This window comes from Oncorhynchus clarkii, chromosome 5 (assembly GCF_045791955.1).
Source record: "Oncorhynchus clarkii lewisi isolate Uvic-CL-2024 chromosome 5, UVic_Ocla_1.0, whole genome shotgun sequence".
NCBI classification, from domain to species: domain Eukaryota; kingdom Metazoa; phylum Chordata; class Actinopteri; order Salmoniformes; family Salmonidae; genus Oncorhynchus; species Oncorhynchus clarkii.
In genome coordinates this window covers 4,156,328-4,176,096 of record NC_092151.1, presented here as the reverse complement: position 1 = coordinate 4,176,096, position 19,769 = coordinate 4,156,328, and the positions used below count along the sequence as shown (strand labels likewise).

The following is a 19,769-nucleotide window of genomic DNA, read 5'->3' as shown; positions in this document are numbered from 1 at the left end:
TTCCATGAACATGCACTTTGGTCCTCACCTTCTTCCACCAACAGCCGTTACAGCATTGCATGCTCAACACTGACTTAAAGCCGAGTATTTTAATGCATTTACTTTCTAGTTGAGACAGTAGGCTACAGCCTTGCTATTTCACGGCTACATTCTGGTAGAAGTACTTAGGTAACAGAACTTGAGGTAACAGAACTTGAGGTAACAGAACTTGAGGTAACATAACTTGAGGTAACAGTATTTGAGGTAACAGTACTTGAGGTAACATAACTTGAGGTAACAGAACTTGAGGTAACATAACTTGAGGTAACAGTATTTGAGGTAACAGAACTTGAGGTAACATAACTTGAGGTAACAGTATTTGAGGTAACAGTACTTGAGGTAACATAACTTGAGGTAACAGAACTTGAGGTAACAGTACTTGAGGTAACAGAACTTGAGGTAACAGAACTTGAGGTAACAGTACTTGAGGTAACATAACTTGAGGTAACAGAACTTGAGGTAACAGAACTTGAGGTAACAGAACTTGAGGTAACAGTACTTGAGGTAACAGAACTTGAGGTAACAGTACTTGAGGTAACAGAACTTGAGGTAACAGAACTTGAGGTAACAGTACTTGAGGTAACATAACTTGAGGTAACAGAACTTGAGGTAACAGTACTTGAGGTAACAGAACTTGAGGTAACAGAACTTGAGGTAACAGTACTTGAGGTAACATAACTTGAGGTAACAGAACTTGAGGTAACAGAACTTGAGGTAACAGTACTTGAGGTAACAGAACTTGAGGTAACAGTACTTGAGGTAACAGAACTTGAGGTAACATAACTTGAGGTAACAGAACTTGAGGTAACAGAACTTGAGGTAACAGTACTTGAGGTAACAGAACTTGAGGTAACAGAACTTGAGGTAACAGTACTTAGGTAACAGAACTTGAGGTAACAGTACTTGAGGTAACAGAACTTGAGGTAACAGTACTTGAGGTAACAGAACTTGAGGTAACAGTACTTGAGGTAACAGAACTTGAGGTAACAGAACTTGAGGTAACAGAACTTGAGGTAACAGAACTTGAGGTAACAGAACTTGAGGTAACAGAACTTGAGGTGGTGCTCTTTCTTAAACATTACACTGCATCCCAAATGACACTGTTTAGGCAAGGTAAAATAAACCCCTTCCTTCTGGTTATAAATATTCACAGTTCAATAAAAGCAACACCACAGACCCAAAATACAAGACAACATAACTAAACGTTTATTAACACCTTTGTAAAACACCTCGAGCAAACAGCATAGATGTGAGAATTCCTTTGAACCAACACGCTGTGCATAATAACACCTTTGTGAAATATTATGTTCTGGAATCACATTTGGTATTTATTATTATGAGTTCTTAGATCAAAAAGCATTTAAAGAGATACTATAGGATTATGACAATCAAGGCCCTTCATCAACTAGCATGCTAGCAGATACCCATAGACTTCCAGTCACTGTGCTAACGCTAGTTAGCATTGGCTCCCGAAACTACCTCAAACTTCCTTCATACTGGACACAGAAACATCTGACTCTGGGGAAGTAGATACAATGACAAATTGCCAATAGCCCTACGTATGTATCCCTTTAACAAACCTGGGTTCAGGTACTTTTTTCATAATCATTTCAAATTATTTATTTGTGCCTTGATGGACCTTGTCTGGTACAATGGAATCACAACTCAAACCCTGTCCATCTGGCACCTTGTCTGGTACAATGGAATCACAACTCCAACCCTGTCCATCTGGCACCTTGTCTGGTACAATGGAATCACAACTCCAACCCTGTCCATCTGGCACCTTGTCTGGTACAATGGAATCACAACTCCAACCCTGTCCATCTGGCACCTTGTCTGGTACAATGGAATCACAACTCCAACCCTGTCCATCTGGCACCTTGTCTGGTACAATGGAATCACAACTCCAACCCTGTCCATCTGGCACCTTGTCTGGTACAATGGAATCACAACTCCAACCCTGTCCATCTGGCACCTTGTCTGGTACAATGGAATCACAACTCAAACCCTGTCCATCTGGCACCTTGTCTGGTACAACGGAATCACAACTCAAACCCTGTCCACCTGACACCTTGTCTGGTACAATGGAATCACAACTCAAACCCTGTCCATCTGGCACCTTGTCTGGTACAATGGAATCACAACTCCAACCCTGTCCATCTGGCACCTTGTCTGGTACAGTGGAATCACAACTCCAACCCTGTCCATCTGGCACCTTGTCTGGTACAACGGAATCACAACTCAAACCCTGTCCATCTGGCACCTTGTCTGGTACAATGGAATCACAACTCAAACCCTGTCCATCTGGCACCTTGTCTGTTACAATGGAATCACAACTCCAACCCTGTCCATCTGGCACCTTGTCTGGTACAATGGAATCACAACTCAAACCCTGTCCATCTGGCACCTTGTCTGGTACAATGGAATCACAACTCAAACCCTGTCCGTCTGGCACCTTGTCTGGTACAATGGAATCACAACTCAAACCCTGTCCATCTGGCACCTTGTCTGTTACAATGGAATCACAACTCCAACCCTGTCCATCTGGCACCTTGTCTGGTACAATGGAATCACAACTCAAACCCTGTCCATCTGGCACCTTGTCTGGTACAATGGAATCACAACTCAAACCCTGTCCATCTGGCACCTTGTCTGTTACAATGGAATCACAACTCCAACCCTGTCCATCTGGCACCTTGTCTGGTACAATGGAATCACAACTCAAACCCTGTCCATCTGGCACCTTGTCTGGTACAATGGAATCACAACTCAAACCCTGTCCATCTGGCACCTTGTCTGGTACAATGGAATCACAACTCAAACCCTGTCCATCTGGCACCTTGTCTGGTACAATGGAATCACAACTCAAACCCTGTCCATCTGGCACCTTGTCTGGTACAATGGAATCACAACTCAAACCCTGTCCATCTGGCACCGTGTCTGGTACAATGGAATCACAACTCAAACCCTGTCCATCTGGCACCTTGTCTGGTACAATGGAATCACAACTCAAACCCTGTCCATCTGGTACCTTGTCTGGTACAATGGAATCACAACTCAAACCCTGTCCATCTGGCACCACAACTCAAACCCTGTCCATCTGGCACCACAACTCAAACCCTGTCCATCTGGCACCTTGTCTGGTACAATGGAATCACATCTCAAACCCTGTCCATCTGGCACCTTGTCCATCTGGTGCTAAAGCAAACACTCAAAAAACATCTGAACGATATCAAATAGTATTTGAACCCAGGTCTGAAAAGTGTCTCTGTCTGACCCTGTCTCTGTCCTCTGACCCTGGCTCTGTCCTCTGACCCTGGTTCTGTCCTCTGACCCTGGCTCTGTCCTCTGACCCTGGCTCTGTCCTCTGACCCTGGCTCTGTCCTCTGACCCTGGTTCTGTCCTCTGACCCTGGCTCTGTCCTCTGACCCTGGCTCTGTCCTCTGACCCTGGCTCTGTCCTCTGACCCTGGCTCTGTCCTCTGACCCTGGCTCTGTCCTCTGACCCTGGCTCTGTCCTCTGACCGTGGCTCTGTCCTCTGACCCTGGCTCTGTCCTCTGAATGGACTGGCGGGTATCCCATATGATAACCTGTTCCCTATGTAGTGCACTTTTGACCAGGGCCCTTATGGAGTTCCATAGGGTGCCATTTGGGACACAACCGTGGTCTGCAGTGTTGTTCTTTGTGCCTCTATCTGCAGTATTGAGATAGGATCTGCGTGCTGCTTATCTCTTCAGTCCCATCCCATCTGGGCCCATAAGTAAAACCTCTAGCCACTCTTATCGATCCTCCTTCACCACCTTCAGTCTGCCCTTCCCTCACTTCTAACATTATCGTGACATCTTCATCTCCTGCCCAACCTCCTGCACTCTCTCCTCTGACCCAACATCAGACTCTATCCACCCATTCATTCATCCATCCACCCATTCATCCATCCATCCACCAATCCACCCATTCATCCATCCACCCATTCATCCATCCACCCATCCATCCATCCATCCACCCATCCATTCATCCATCCATCCACCCATTTATCCACCCATTCATCCATTCACCCATTCATCCATCCACCCATTCATCCATCCACCCATTCATCCATCCACCCATTCATCCATCCATTCATATATCCATCTACCCATTCATCCATCTATCCACCCATTCATGCATCCATTCATATATCCATCCACCCATTCATCCATCCATCCACCCATTTATCCACCCATTCATCCATTCACCCATTCATCCATCCACCCATTCATCCATCCACCCATTCATCCATCCACCCATTCATCCATCCATTCATATATCCATCTACCCATTCATCCATCTATCCACCCATTCATGCATCCATTCATATATCCATCCACCCATTCATCCATCCATCCACCCATCCATCCATCCACCCATTAATCCATTCATCCACCCATTCATCCATTCACCCATTCATCCATCCACCCATCCATCCATCCACCCATTCATCCATCCATCCACCCATTCATACATCCACCCATTCATTCATCCACCCATTCATCCATCCACCCATTCATCCATCCATCCATTCATCCATTCATATATCCATTCACCCATCCATCCATCCATTCATCCACCCATCCATCCATTCATCCACCCATCCATCCATTCACCCATCCATCCATCCAGGCATCCAGACATAATGGAACCCATGTAGTCCAAAAAGTTGACTCAAGTTTGATCAACTTTTTGGACGATATGGGTCCCATTATGTCTGGTGAAAACCAAACACTGCATTCCACTGTAAGAACCTCATACCAACGGTCAAACATGGTGGTGGTAGTGTGATGGTTTGGGGTCAGTATGGTGGTGGTAGTGTGATGGTTTAGGGTCAGCATGGTGGTAGTGTGATGGTTTGGGGTCAGCATGGTGGTGGTGTGATGGTTTGGGGTCAGTATGGTGGTGGTAGTGTGATGGTTTAGGGTCAGCATGGTGGTGGTAGTGTGATGGTTTAGGGTCAGCATGGTGGTGGTGTGATGGTTTGGGGTCAGTATGGTGGTGGTAGTGTGATGGTTTAGGGTCAGCATGGTGGTGGTGTGATGGTTTGGGGTCAGTATGGTGGTGGTAGTGTGATGGTTTGGGGCCAGTATGGTGGTGGTAGTGTGATGGTTTGGGGTCAGTATGGTGGTGGTAGTGTGATGGTTTGGGGTCAGCATGGTGGTAGTGGTGGTAGTGTGATGGTTTGGGGTTCAGCATGGTGGTGGTGGTGTGATGGTTTAGGGTCAGCATGGTGGTGGTGTGATGGTTTGGGGTCAGTATGGTGGTGGTAGTGTGATGGTTTAGGGTCAGCATGGTGGTAGTGTGATGGTTTGGGGTCAGCATGGTGGTGGTAGTGTGATGGTTTGAGGTCAGCATGGTGGTAGTGTGATGGTTTGGGGTCAGTATGGTGGTGGTAGTGTGATGGTTTGGGGCCAGTATGGTGGTGGTAGTGTGATGGTTTAGGGTCAGCATGGTGGTGGTGTGATGGTTTGGGGTCAGTATGGTGGTGGTAGTGTGATGGTTTAGGGTCAGCATGGTGGTAGTGTGATGGTTTGGGGTCAGCATGGTGGTGGTAGTGTGATGGTTTGGGGTCAGCATGGTGGTGGTAGTGTGATGGTTTGGGGTCAGCATGGTGGTGGTAGTGTGGTCAGCATGGTGGTGGTGGTGTGGTGGTTTGGGGTCCAGCATGGTGGTGGTAGTGTGATGGTTTGGGGTCAGCATGGTGGTGGTGGTAGTGTGATGGTTTGGGGTCCAGCATGGTGGTGGTAGTGTGATGGTTTGGGGTCCAGCATGGTGGTGGTAGTGTGATGGTTTGGGGTCAGCATGGTGGTGGTAGTGTGATGGTTTGGGGTCAGCATGGTGGTGGTGGTAGTGTGATGGTTTGGGGTCCAGCATGGTGGTGGTAGTGTGATGGTTTGGGGTCCAGCATGGTGGTGGTAGTGTGATGGTTTGGGGTCAGCATGGTGGTGGTAGTGTGATGGTTTGGGGTCAGCATGGTGGTGGTGGTAGTGTGATGGTTTGGGGTCCAGCATGGTGGTGGTAGTGTGATGGTTTGGGGTCAGCATGGTGGTGGTAGTGTGATGGTTTGGGGTCAGCATGGTGGTGGTAGTGTGATGGTTTGGGGTCCAGCATGGTGGTGGTAGTGTGATGGTTTGGGGTCAGCATGGTGGTGGTAGTGTGATGATTTGGGGTCAGCATGGTGGTGGTGGTAGTGTGATGGTTTGGGGTCCAGCATGGTGGTGGTAGTGTGATGGTTTGGAGTCAGCATGGCGGTGGTAGTGTGATGATTTGAGGTCAGCATGGTGGTAGTGTGATGGTTTGGGGTCAGCATGGTGGTGGTAGTGTGATGGTTTGGGGTCAGCATGGTGGTGGTAGTGTGATGGTTTGGGGTCAGCATGGTGGTGGTAGTGTGATGGTTTGGGGTCAGCATGGTGGTGGTGTGATGGTTTGGGGTCAGCATGGTGGTAGTGTGATGGTTTGAGGAGGCTTTGCTTCCTCAGGACCTGGACGACTTAATAGAAGGAACCATGAATTCTGCTCTGTATCAGAGAATTATACAGGAGAATGTCAGGCCATCTTTCAGCTGAAGCACAGCTGGGTCAAGCAGCAAGACAATTTTCCAAAACACACAATCAAGTCTATACGAAAATGGCTAAAAAGCAACAGAATTGAAGTTTTGGAACGGCCTAGTCTAGACCTAATCCCCAATTGAGATGTTGTGGCAGGACTTGAAACGAGCAGTTCATGCTTGAAAACCCACTAATGTCGCTGATTTACAGCAGTTCTGCATAGAAGAGTGAGACACATTTCTTCCACAACGACGTAAGAGGCTGATCACCAACTACAGGAAGTGGTTGGTTGGAGTCTGTGCAGTTAAAGGTGGACTGATCAACAACTACAGGAAGTGGTTGGTTGGAGTCTTTGCAGGTAAAGGTGGACTGATCAACAACTACAGGAAGTGTTTAGTTGGAGCCTTTGCAGCTAAAGGTGGACTGATCACCAACTACAGGAAGTGTTTAGTTGGAGTCTTTGCAGCTAAAGGTGGACTGATCACCAACTACAAGAAGTGGTTGGTTGGAGTCTTTGCAGGTAAAGGTGGACTGATCAACAACTACAGTAAGTGTTTAGTTGGAGTCTTTGCAGCAAAAGGTGGACTGATCAACAACTACAGGAAGTGTTTAGTTGGAGTCTTTGCAGCTAAAGGTGGGCTGATCACCTACTACAAGAAGTGGTTGGTTGGAGTCATTGCAGTTAAAGGTGGGCTGATCACCAACTACAGGAAGTGTTTAGTTGGAGTCTTTGCAGGTAAAGGTGGACTCATCAACAACTACAGAAAGAGTTTGGTTGAAGTCTTTGCAGCTGAAGGTGGACTGATCAACAACTACAGGAAGTGGTTGGTTGGAGTCATTGCAGTTAAAGGTGGACTGATAAACTACAGGAAGTGTTTGGTTGGAGTCTTTGCAGCTAAAGGGAGACTGATAAACTACAGGAAGTGTTTGGTTGGAGTCTTTGCAGCTAAAGGTGGACTGATAAACTACAGGAAGTGTTTGGTTGGAGTCACTGCAGTTAAAGGTGGCACAAACAGTTATTGAGTGTATGGGGGCAATTACTTTTCCACACAGGGTCAGTGGGTGTTGTCATAAATGTGTTTATGAAATAAATTAAGTATGTCATTGCTGTGTTATTTGTTCACTGAGATTTCCTTTATCTAATATAAGGTTTTGTTTGAAGATCTGCTAATATTCATTGTTAAAAATATACTTTTTTTACGGCACTGTATAAATATATATCGTTTAACGTCAACATTAAGTATAAAGATCTCCTCTCAAGACCACTCTGTGTTTTGACCCAGGAATAGAGATAGGTCTGTTAGCTTAAATCCAGGAATATCTGCTGGTAATTAAATGTCTGTTGAGTCACATCCATTTCCCTCCCCAACCTCTCCTGTCAGATCTATACAGACTGCAGAGCAGAGGGGAGGGGTTTGGCTGACGGCCAGCATGGTTCATGTGGAATTGTTTACTTTTAACACTTGATAACATCTGGTAAAGAGTAGAAATTGCTTGGCTCAACACCCCACACTGCCGTTACCATACCAACCTGATCACTTACCATAAAGCCTGGCTTACTGTCTGGCTAGAGCCTTACCGTCTGGCTAGAGCCTTATTGTCTAGCTAGAGCCTTATTGAATAGCAAGAGCTCTACCGCCTGGCTAGAGCCTTACCGCCTGCCTTGAGCCTTACCGTCTGGCTAGAGCCTTACTGCCTGGCTAGAGCCTTACTGTCTGGCTAGAGCCTTACAGTCTGGCTAGCCTTACCGCCTGGCTTACCGCTTGGCTAGAGCCTTATTGTCTGGCTAGAGCCTTATTGAATAGCAAGAGGTTTACCGCCTTACTAGAGCCTTACCGCCTGCCTAGAGCCTTACCGTCTGGCTAGAGCCTTATTGAATAGCAAGAGGTTTACCGCCTTACTAGAGCCTTACCGCCTGCCTAGAGCCTTACCGTCTGGCTAGAGCCTTACTGCCTGGCTAGATCCTTACAGTCTGGCTAGCCTTACCGCCTGGCTTACTGCTTGGCTAGAGCCTTATTGTCTGGCTAGAGCCTTACCATCTGGCTAGCATTATTGTCTGGCTAGAGCCTTATTGTCAGGCTAGAGCCTTACCGCCTGGCTAGATCCTTACCGTCTGGCTAGAGCCTTATTGTCTGGCTAGAGCCTTATTGTCAGGCTAGAGCCTTACCGCCTGGCTAGATCCTTACCGTCTGGCTAGAGCCTTATTGTCTGGCTAGAGCCTTATTGTCTAGCTAGAGCCTTACCGTCTGGCTAGAGCCTTACCGTCTGGCTAGAGCCTTACTGTCTGGCTAGAGCCTTTTTGTCTAGCTAGAGCCTTATTGTCTAGATAGAGCCTTATTGTAAAGCTTTACCGCCTAGCTAGAGCCTTACCGTCTGGCTAGAGCCTTACCGTCTGTCTAGAGCCTTATTGTCTGGCTAGAGCCTTATTGTCTGGCTAGAGCCTTACAGTCTGGTTAGAGCCTTACCATCTGGCTAGAGCCTTACCGTCTGGCTAGAGACTTACCGTCTGGCTAGAGACTTACTGTCTGGCTAGAGCCTTACCGTCTGGCTAGAGCCTTACCGTCTGGCTTGAGCCTTACCATCTGGCTAGAGCCTTACCGTCTGGCTAGAGCCTTACTGTCTGGCTAGAGCATTACCGTCTGGCTAGAGCCTTACTGTTTGGCTAGAGCCTTTTTGTCTAGCTAGAGCCTTATTGTCTAGATAGAGCCTTATTGTAAAGCTTTACCGCCTAGCTAGAACCTTACCGTCTGGCTAGAGCCTTACCATCTGGCTAGAGCCTTATTGTCTGGCTAGAGCCTTACAGTCTGGTTAGCCTTACCATCTGGCTAGAGCCTTATTGTCTGGCTAGAGGCTTATTGTCTACCTAGAGCCATACGGCCTGGTAGGAGCCTTATTGTCTGGCTAGAGCCTTACCGTCTGGCTAGAGCCTTACCGCCTGGCTAGTGCCTTACCGTCTTGCTAGAGCCTTACCGTCTGGCTAGAGCCTTACCGTCTGGCTAGAGCCTTACCGTCTGGCTAGAGCCTTACTGTCTGGCTAGAGCATTACCGTCTGGCTAGAGCCTTACCGTTTGGCTAGATCCTTTTTGTCTAGCTAGAGCCTTATTGTCTAGATAGAGCCTTATTGTAAAGCTTTACCGCCTAGCTAGAGCCTTACCGTCTGGCTAGAGCCTTACCATCTGGTTAGAGCCTTATTGTCTGGCTAGAGCCTTACAGTCTGGTTAGCCTTACCATCTGGCTAGAGCCTTATTGTCTGGCTAGAGGCTTATTGTCTACCTAGAGCCATACGGCCTGGTAGGAGCCTTATTGTCTGGCTAGAGCCTTACCGTCTGGCTAGAGCCTTACCGCCTGGCTAGTGCCTTACCGTCTGGCTAGAGCCTTACCGTCTGGCTAGAGCCTTACCGTTTGGCTAGAGCCTTACCGTCTGGCTAGAGCCTTACCGTCTGGCTAGAGCCTTACCGCCTGGCCAGAGCCTTACTGCTGGCTAGAGCCTTACTGTCTTGTTCAAGCCTTACCGCCTGGATAGTCCTACTTGAAATTGAAATTGAAAGCCAGGCAACACAACACTCTTCTTACCATCTGGCTAGAGCCAGGCAACACAACACTCTTCTTACCGTCTGGCTAGAGCCAGGCAACACACCACTCTTCTTACCGTCTGGCTAGAGCCAGGCAACACACCACTCTTCTTACCGTCTGGCTAGAGCCAGGCAACACACCACTCCCTCCCTCTCTCTGCTCTGCTTACAGCACTCAACAGGCCAGATGCATCATGCAAACCACACATATCTCTATTCATTACCGGTAGAAAGACTTCACTGCTTTACAAAAACCCAGATTCATATTTCCTACAAATATCATGTCAAAAGCCTGGTAATAGGCAGCGGCTTTGAGTTTTGCTTGAATGGTTTGTAGTCAGGAGGTTTTCAATAGTGTGAAAAATAATAAACCCACAACCCAAGCAAATGGACAACAGACAGCATGTTTCATGACCTGCTCTCTTTGAACAAAGCAAAGACACTAATACTGTATTCATGAGACAGACGATCAGATGGTATTGAATGAACATGGCAGTTGTGGTGATGAAAGAGTATTAAAAAACTCTCACTTTGAAGAATCAGCCTGCATCCAAAGTGAAGAGAGCTGAACAAAACAGAACAGAACAGAACAGAGTAGAACATAACAGTGTAGAACAGAGCAGAACAGAACAGAACAGAACAGAGCAGAACAGAACAGAACAGAACAGAACAGAGTAGAACAGAACAGAACAGAGCAGAACAGAACAGAACAGAACAGAACAGAGCAGAACAGAGCAGAACAGAACAGAGTAGAACAGAACAGTGTAGAACAGAGCAGAACAGAGCAGAACAGAACAGAGTAGAACAGAACAGAACAGAGCAGAACAGAGCAGAGCAGAGCAGAACAGAACAGAGCAGAACAGAACAGAACAGAGTAGAACAGAACAGAACAGAGCAGAGCAGAACAGAGCAGAACAGAACAGTGTAGAACAGAGCAGAACAGAGCAGAACAGAACAGAACAGAGTAGAACAGTACAGTGTAGAACAGAGCAGAACAGAGCAGAACAGAACAGAGCAGAACAGAACAGAACAGAGCAGAACAGAACAGAGTAGAACAGAACAGAGCAGAACAGAACAGAACAGAACAGAGAAGAACAGAACAGAACAGAGTAGAACAGAACAGAGCAGAGTAGAACAGAACAGAACAGAGCAGAGCAGAACAGAGCAGAACAGAACAGTGTAGAACAGAGCAGAACAGAACAGAGCAGAACAGAGAAAAACAGAACAGTGTAGAACAGAGCAGAACAGAGCAGAACAGGACAGAGTAGAACAGAACAGAACAGAACAGAGCAGAACAGAACAGGAGCAGAACAGAACAGAGCAGAACAGAGCAGAACAGAACAGAGCAGAACAGAGCAGAACAGAACAGTGTAGAACAGAGCAGAACAGAGCAGAACAGAACAGAGCAGAACAGAACAGAGTAGAACAGAACAGAGCAGAACAGAGCAGAGCAGAACAGAACAGAGCAGAACAGAACAGAGCAGAGCAGAACAGAACAGAACAGAGCAGAACAGAACAGAGCAGAACAGAGCAGAACAGAACAGAGCAGAACAGAACAGGAGCAGAACAGAACAGAGCAGAACAGAACAGAACAGAGCAGAACAGTGTAGAACAGAGCAGAACAGAACAGAACAGAGTAGAACAGAACAGAACAGAGCAGAACAGAACAGAACAGAACAGAGCAGAACAGAGCAGAACAGAACAGAGTAGAACAGTACAGTGTAGAACAGAGCAGAACAGAGCAGAACAGAACAGAGCAGAACAGAACAGAACAAGAGCAGAACAGAACAGAGTAGAACAGAACAGAGCAGAACAGAACAGAACAGAGAAGAACAGAACAGAACAGAGTAGAACAGAACAGAGCAGAGTAGAACAGAACAGAACAGAGCAGAGCAGAACAGAGCAGAACAGAACAGTGTAGAACAGAGCAGAACAGAACAGAGCAGAACAGAGAAAAACAGAACAGTGTAGAACAGAGCAGAACAGAGCAGAACATGACAGAGTAGAACAGAACAGAGCAGAACAGAACAGAGCAGAACAGAACAGGAGCAGAACAGAACAGAGCAGAACAGAGCAGAACAGAACAGAGCAGAACAGAGCAGAACAGAACAGTGTAGAACAGAGCAGAACAGAGCAGAACAGAGCAGAGCAGAACAGAACAGAGCAGAGCAGAACAGAACAGAGCAGAGCAGAACAGAACAGAGCAGAACAGAACAGGAGCAGAACAGAACAGAGCAGAACAGAGCAGAACAGAACAGAGCAGAACAGAGCAGAACAGAACAGTGTAGAACAGAGCAGAACAGAGCAGAACAGAGCAGAGCAGAACAGAACAGTGTAGAACAGAGCAGAACAGAACAGAGCAGAACAGAGAAAAACAGAACAGTGTAGAACAGAGCAGAACAGAGCAGAACATGACAGAGTAGAACAGAACAGAGCAGAACAGAACAGAGCAGAACAGAACAGGAGCAGAACAGAACAGAGCAGAACAGAGCAGAACAGAACAGAGCAGAACAGAGCAGAACAGAACAGTGTAGAACAGAGCAGAACAGAGCAGAACAGAGCAGAACAGAACAGAGCAGAGCAGAACAGAACAGAGCAGAGCAGAACAGAACAGAGCAGAACAGAACAGAGCAGAACAGAGCAGAACAGAACAGAGCAGAACAGAACAGGAGCAGAACAGAACAGAGCAGAACAGAACAGAACAGAGTAGAACAGAACAGAACAGAACAGAGCAGAACAGAGCAGCGCAGAGCAGAACAGAGCAGAACAGAACAGAGTAGAACAGAACAGAACAGAACAGAGCAGAACAGAGCAGAGCAGAACAGAGTAGAACAGAACAGAACAGAACAGAGCAGAACAGAGCAGAACAGAGTAGAACAGAGCAGAACAGAACAGAACAGAACAGTGTAGAACAGAACAGAACAGAGCAGAGCAGAGCAGAACAGAACAGAACAGAACAGTGTAGAACAGAGCAGAACAGAGTAGAACAGAACAGAACAGAACAGAGCAGAACAGAGCAGAACAGAGTAGAACAGAACAGAGCAGAGCAGAACAGAACAGAACAGTGTAGAACAGAGCAGAACAGAGTAGAACAGAACAGAACAGAGCAGAACAGAGCAGAACAGAGTAGAACAGAGCAGAACAGAACAGAACAGAACAGTGTAGAACAGAGCAGAACAGAGTAGAACAGAACAGAACAGAGCAGAACAGAGTAGAACAGAACAGAACAGAACAGAGCAGAACAGAGCAGAGTAGAACAGAACAGAGCAGAACAGAGCAGAGTAGAACAGAGCAGAACAGAGCAGAACAGAACAGAACAGAACAGAGCAGAACAGAGCAGAACAGAGCAGAACAGAGTAGAACAGAACAGAACAGAACAGAACAGAGCAGAACAGAGCAGAGTAGAACAGAACAGAGCAGAACAGAATGGGTTTACAGGGGAAGAAGTTTAGTATTATCCTCTTATGGGTTTAATCATTTCTGCTGTGTATGGTGCATGGAGGCCAGTGAAAGCTGCTTTCCTTCCTTCCTCCCGCTCTCACTCTATCTGATCAGGGGAAACAGAGTGGCTACTTATCTCTCTCTCCTCTCTCTCTCCTCTCTCTCTCTCTCTCTCTCTCCTCACTCTTTCTCTCCTCTCTCTCTCCTTTCTCTCTCTCCTCTCTCTCTCCTCACTCTTTCTCTCCTCTCTCTCTTGCTATCTCTCTCTGTCTCTCACCTCCCTCTCTCTCTCCCCTCTCTCTCTCCTCTCTCTCTCTCGCTATCTCTCTCTGTCTCTCCTCCCTCTCTCTCTGTCCTTTCTCTCTCTCGCTATCTCACTCTCTCTCTCTCTCTCTCTCTCTCTCTCTCTCTCTCTCCCTCTGTCTCTCTCTCTCTGTCTGTCTTTTTCTCTGTGCATTTCTCTCTCTCTAGAGTGCTGCGTCTGGCATGGCTTGCATTAATGAAGAGTTGAAGGGTGGTCTGTATAGAATACTAACATCAGCATTAAGGCTTTCCATGCTGCTCAGACCTATTTCTCCTGAACCCCGTGGGACAGCTTTCTGCCTCCTCCCTTCTTCTGCAAACGTTCAACTGCCCATTTGGGACGTTTTGCCTCCTGCTTCCTCACATCCCTCCTCCCTTTCCTTTTCATCTCCCTCCCTCCCCCCTCCCTCCCTGCGGGCGGTATTTGATCTTTGACCCTGGCACGTCTGGCTCTGTATTATCTTAAGCCTCATTAAAGAGGGCAGAGGCACACTCGGCCTGACCTCTGAACCACTGACCTCTGAACTTCCGGTCTCCAGGCCTGCACCAGACCAAACCAGAACAGGTGTGGGCATCAGGTGTGTCAGGTCTGGCCCAATGACAGGCTGAGTCAACATGGGCCAGGGCCAGGACTTTTGTAGAGATCTATACTTTCAGAGTCAGCATGGGCCAAGACTGGGCCGGGGTAGGCTTAGCCCATGGCTAGACGGCGGACGACTGGTGGATGGATCTCTTCTGATCTATTCTCTGTTCCCTCATGGTCTTGCTGTGAGGATAACCCTCCTCCCACCCCACCAAACACTGACATGGCAGGGGGAGGGGGATAGGGGAGAAGAAACAAGGCCAACAGACCAGGCCGTAGGACCCACACAGACCACAGGGCTTTGTGTTTCCTTTGAAGGGAAAGTGGTTTGGTTCAGGTGGTTTTTTCCACTGTGAGCTGTGATCATCTGGTTTGGCAGAGTCGTTGTGTGGGTGAATGCAGGGGCCAATCTCGTCACGGTTAACCAGAACAAAACCTTCGCTTCCTGACTGAGTTAGTCTCTAAACCTGGTCATCATCTAGTGACCCAGGTAACATGGAGCACCACAACACAGACCATAATACAGACATCTCTATCATTAATACTATCTGTGAGTGAAGAGAATGAACTAGATGGCAAAATAACTGAACGAAAAGCCTAGATATTCCATCCTGAATGAAAAGCCTAGATATTCCATCCTGAATGAAAAGCCTAGATATTCCATCCTGAATGAAAAGCCTAGATATTCCATCCTGAATGAAAAGCCTAGATATTCCATCCTGAATGAAAAGCCTAGATATTCCATCCTGAATGAAAAGCCTAGATATTCCATTCTGAATGAAACGTCTAGATATTCCATCCTGAATGAAAAGCCTAGATATTCCATCCTGAATGAAAAGTCTAGATATCTCATCCTGAATGAAAAGTCAAGATATTCCATCCTGAATGAAAAGCCTAGATATTCCATCCTGAATGAAAAGTCTAGATATCTCATCCTGAATGAAAAGTCAAGATATTCCATCCTGAATGAAAAGCCTAGATATTCCATCCTGAATGAAAAGCCTAGATATTCCATCCTGAATGAAAAGCCTAGATATTCCAGCCTCATAAATAATTCAAGAGGGATAGAGTCATACAAAGGCTATGCTGAGTGGCTGTCCTCAGAACACTCTCTCTGTTGTGTATGGTAGCAATGTACAGGACCACTACTATTCAACCCACCACTCTCTCTGTTGTGTATGGTAGCAATGTACACGACCACTACTATTCAACCCACCACTCTCTCTGTTGTGTATGGCAGCAATGTACACGACCACTACTATTCAACCCACCACCTCTCTGTTGTGTATGGTAGCAATGTACAGGACCACTACTATTCAACCCACCACTCTTTCTGTTGTGTACAGCTACACTGGATATCCTACAAACTATAATATTCGACCAGTGTTTTCCGCTATACTGGCGATTACCTTAGTCACTTTTTAATTAATTATCTTGTCAGAAAAAAAGTTTTCCGAGCCCTCTCCCGCTGCTAGAACGAACGATATGCCTCTTCTAGCGATCTATTGATAGGACAAGCGCCTGTCAGTCACAACGTGAGCTTTTAGTCCCGCCTCTCGGTTCATGGCTGGGTGCGTGTGTGGTGACCGCTGTCACTGGGAGAGGGGCATGGATTTGTACGTCCCATGTATGTGTTGACGATCGGAATCCACATTCATTTATTTTCTTTCGCTTTGCAGAGTTCGACATTAATCACGGCCCAGGCCAGTAAAAATATATTGGGCCAATGGATGTCGTCAATGGCCCGCTCGGGGCCAGCATCTTTTCAGTGCATTAGAGTAATGACTTGCATTGCTAAATTATATTAAACCGTTATTAATACATATCTGAATATATATAGAGAGAGAGCATGCCAATCGTTAGGGTCTGTATGACCCAAAATGCATTTAGGAACTACACCGTTTCCGGGCCAGTAGAAATTCTGTTCAGGACAGTATATTTTGGGCCAAAAGTTAACGTTGGACCCTGGTGCAATGTTTCATACGCAGCCACATAACGGTAGAGCGGATCGGCTAGTTACTGTGCTTTGATTGACAGACCGCATTCTTGACTAGTTTATAAAAAACTGACTGAATGAAGTCGATCACATGTCTTGCGCCATTGATAAATCGTACAATGTAGTTAGTTATATGTTCATGGTATCGCATCGAGACACGTAAACTAAAGATCCCGTTTGTATTTTCTAAATGAAGTCCATTAGGACTTAACAGACAGTGACGTTAAGGTGAGCGACTCATCAGTAGTCTACCGAATTGCATTGGTGAAAGAGCTGTTCATTTGGCTCCCTAATTTGCATACTGGTAATGCTTTTTGGCAATTATCTGTGGAAAAATGATGAAAACATTCAATGAAGATGGTGAATCCTCAACACTGCAGGAGCAGTAGGTAGGCTAGTGGAGATGGAGCCTCACTCTGGTCCAAAATATGATAAAAGAAAACAAATTGAATTGTTTTAATAGCTAATGATATTTATATGGTATTATTAAAGATACTGATTTAATCTGACAATGGAGTCGTCAAATGCTGCTTTCTGTCTATCATATTCCATGTTAAACACCTGCTTCCTTCATCAATCATACCTGTATTGCAGATAGCTGACCGAATGCTTCGTAAAAGGAAGCTTGTAGCCTGTGGAAGTCAGCAGACTCTTAAAGGGAAGCTTGTAGCCTGTGGGAGTCAGCAGACTCTTAAAGGGAAGCTTGTAGCCTGTGGAAGTCATCAGACTCTTAAAGGGAAGCTTGTAGCCTGTGGAAGTCATCAGACTCTTAAAGGGAAGCTTGTAGCCTGTGGAAGTCAGCAGGCTCTTAAAGGGAAGCTTGTAGCTTTTGGAAGTCAGCAGACTCTTAAAGGGAAGCTTGTAGCCTGTGGGAGTCAGCAGACTCTTAAAGGGAAGCTTGTAGCCTGTGGAAGTCAGCAGACTCTTAAAGGGAAGCTTGTAGCCTGTGGGAGTCAGCAGACTCTTAAAGGGAAGCTTGACGCTGTGGAAGTCAGCAGACTCGTAAAGGGAAGATTGCAGCCTGAGGGAGTCAGCAGACTCTTAAAGGGAAGCTTGTAGCCTGTGGGAGTCAGCAGACTCTTAAAGGGAAGCTTGTAGCCTGTGGGAGTCAGCAGACTCTTAAAGGGAAGCTTGTAGCCTGTGGGAGTCAGCAGACTCTTAAAGAGTTCTTAAAGGGAAGCTTGTAGCCTGTGGGAGTCAGGAGACTCTTAAAGGGAAGCTTGTAGCCTGTGGAAGTCATCAGACTCTTAAAGGGAAGCTTGTAGCCTGTGGAAGTCAGCAGACTCTTAAAGGGAAGCTTGTAGCCTGTGGGAGTCAGCAGACTCTTAAAGGGAAGCTTGTAGCCTGTGGGAGTCAGCAGACTCTTAAAGGGAAGCTTGTAGCTTTTGGAAGTCAGTAGACTCTTAAAGGGAAGCTTGTAGCCTGTGGAAGTCAGCAGACTCTTAAAGGGAAGCTTGTAGCCTGTGGGAGTCAGCAGACTCTTAAAGGGAAGCTTGTAGCCTGTGGGAGTCAGCAGACTCTTAAAGGGAAGCTTGTAGCTTTTGGAAGTCAGTAGACTCTTAAAGGGAAGCTTGTAGCCTGTGGAAGTCAGCAGACTCTTAAAGGGAAGCTTGTAGCCTGTGGAAGTAAGCAGACTCTTAAAGGGAAGCTTGTAGCCTGTGGAAGTCAGCAGACTCTTAAAGGGAAGCTTGTAGCCTGTGGAAGTCAGCAGACTCTTAAAGGGAAGCTTGTAGCCTGTGGAAGTCAGCAGACTCTTAAAGGGAAGCTTGTAGCCTGTGGGAGTCAGCACTCTTAAAGGGAAGCTTGACGCTGTGGGAGTCAGCAGACTCTTAAAGGGAAGCTTGTAGCCTTTGGGAGTCAGCAGACTCTTAAAGGGAAGCTTGTAGCCTGTGGAAGTCAGCAGACTCTTAAAGGGAAGCTTGTAGCCTTTGGGAGTCAGCAGACTCTTAAAGGGAAGCTTGTAGCCTGTGGAAGTCAGCAGACTCTTAAAGGGAAGCTTGTAGCCTGTGGGAGTCAGCAGACTCTTAAAGGGAAGCTTGTAGCCTTTGGGAGTCAGCAGACTCTTAAAGGGAAGCTTGTAGCCTGTGGAAGTCAGCAGACTCTTAAAGGGTTCTTAAAGGCCCAGTGCTGTCAAAATTACATTTTTGCTGTCTTTTAAATATATTGTACAACAGCTGATGAATCTGACACTGTAAAAGTGTTGTTGTTTTTTTAAATGATCAGTGTTATTTCCTGATAGTTGCTGCCTGAAAATATAACGTAGAATTAGAATGCACCAGAGGCCACCCCCAAATAGAGTGTGTTTATCAAAACAAATCTTAACCCAGAGGGAGGGGAGGGGAGGTGGGGGGGGGGGGGGGTACTTTTATTTCTATTTGTCTGGCTACTCCGTGTGCTTGTGGAAACCACTTACATTCAGCAACGTAAACTGTTTTGTAGGGCGGCACTGTACATCCTACACACTATTATATTCAACACTACCTTCAGACATCAGCCGTGTTTAAGTTAAGCATGTCTTCAGTTATACCTCAGGGGCATTATCCAAATATAATCATAATAAAAGCGGCCTGCCTGCCTGCCCCATTACATGTCATTACGTTATATAGTTCATCGTGTGATATATTTCATTATATCTTTGATCGATGTACTGAGTGGGTAGCAGGGAGCATCCTGGTGGCAGTGTGCCATCCTTTCTTGGCAGAGGAGACCATGTTAGAGGATGACTGTGTGATAACCACGGCGTAACCCTGATTACTTGGTACGTTTGATCAAATTACACTTTTTTAATTTTATTTCCTCTGCCTCCTTCCCGAGGCTTCAAAAGGCCCAAAGTGGAGCTGTCTGCCCAGAATAACAATTTCATATTCATGTTTCTTGACAGGTTTATAACTTCCTTTTTTTTTTTTGTTGTTGTTGATTCCTATGCTGCCTTTGCGTTATATTCAGGTTTACAAAACAAGCTTCAATCAATGTGTTTGAGGTTGAATAAAATGTATTTTTACAACATTCTAGTGTTAGTAGCCCAGGAGTCATGAGTCATGGAAATATACCCCAAAACATAATTTTATTGTATTACCTAAACACCCGCTTCTTTACTTAGACGCTACTTTATGTTAGCATGTCTCAGTTTAAGGTTTACTTGATTTGAAAGCTACTTTATGTTAGCATGTCTCAGTTTAGGGTTTACTTGATTTGAAAGCTACTTTATGTTAGCATGTCTCAGTTTAGGGTTTACTTGATTTGAAAGCTACTTTATG

The 19,769-nt window shown here is 46.2% G+C and overlaps 1 protein-coding gene across 1 annotated transcript in view; it reads right to left on the bottom strand.

Moving 5' to 3' along the window:
* The window catches only part of LOC139409827 (netrin receptor DCC-like), a 567,888-nt gene that overhangs the window by 369,471 nt on the left and 178,648 nt on the right, over nt 1-19,769 (bottom strand). Inside the window, exon 2 of the mRNA XM_071155214.1 lies at nt 1,088-1,103. Coding sequence (XP_071011315.1) covers nt 1,088-1,103 — 16 coding nt within the window. The remainder of the gene's footprint in view (nt 1-1,087; nt 1,104-19,769) is intronic.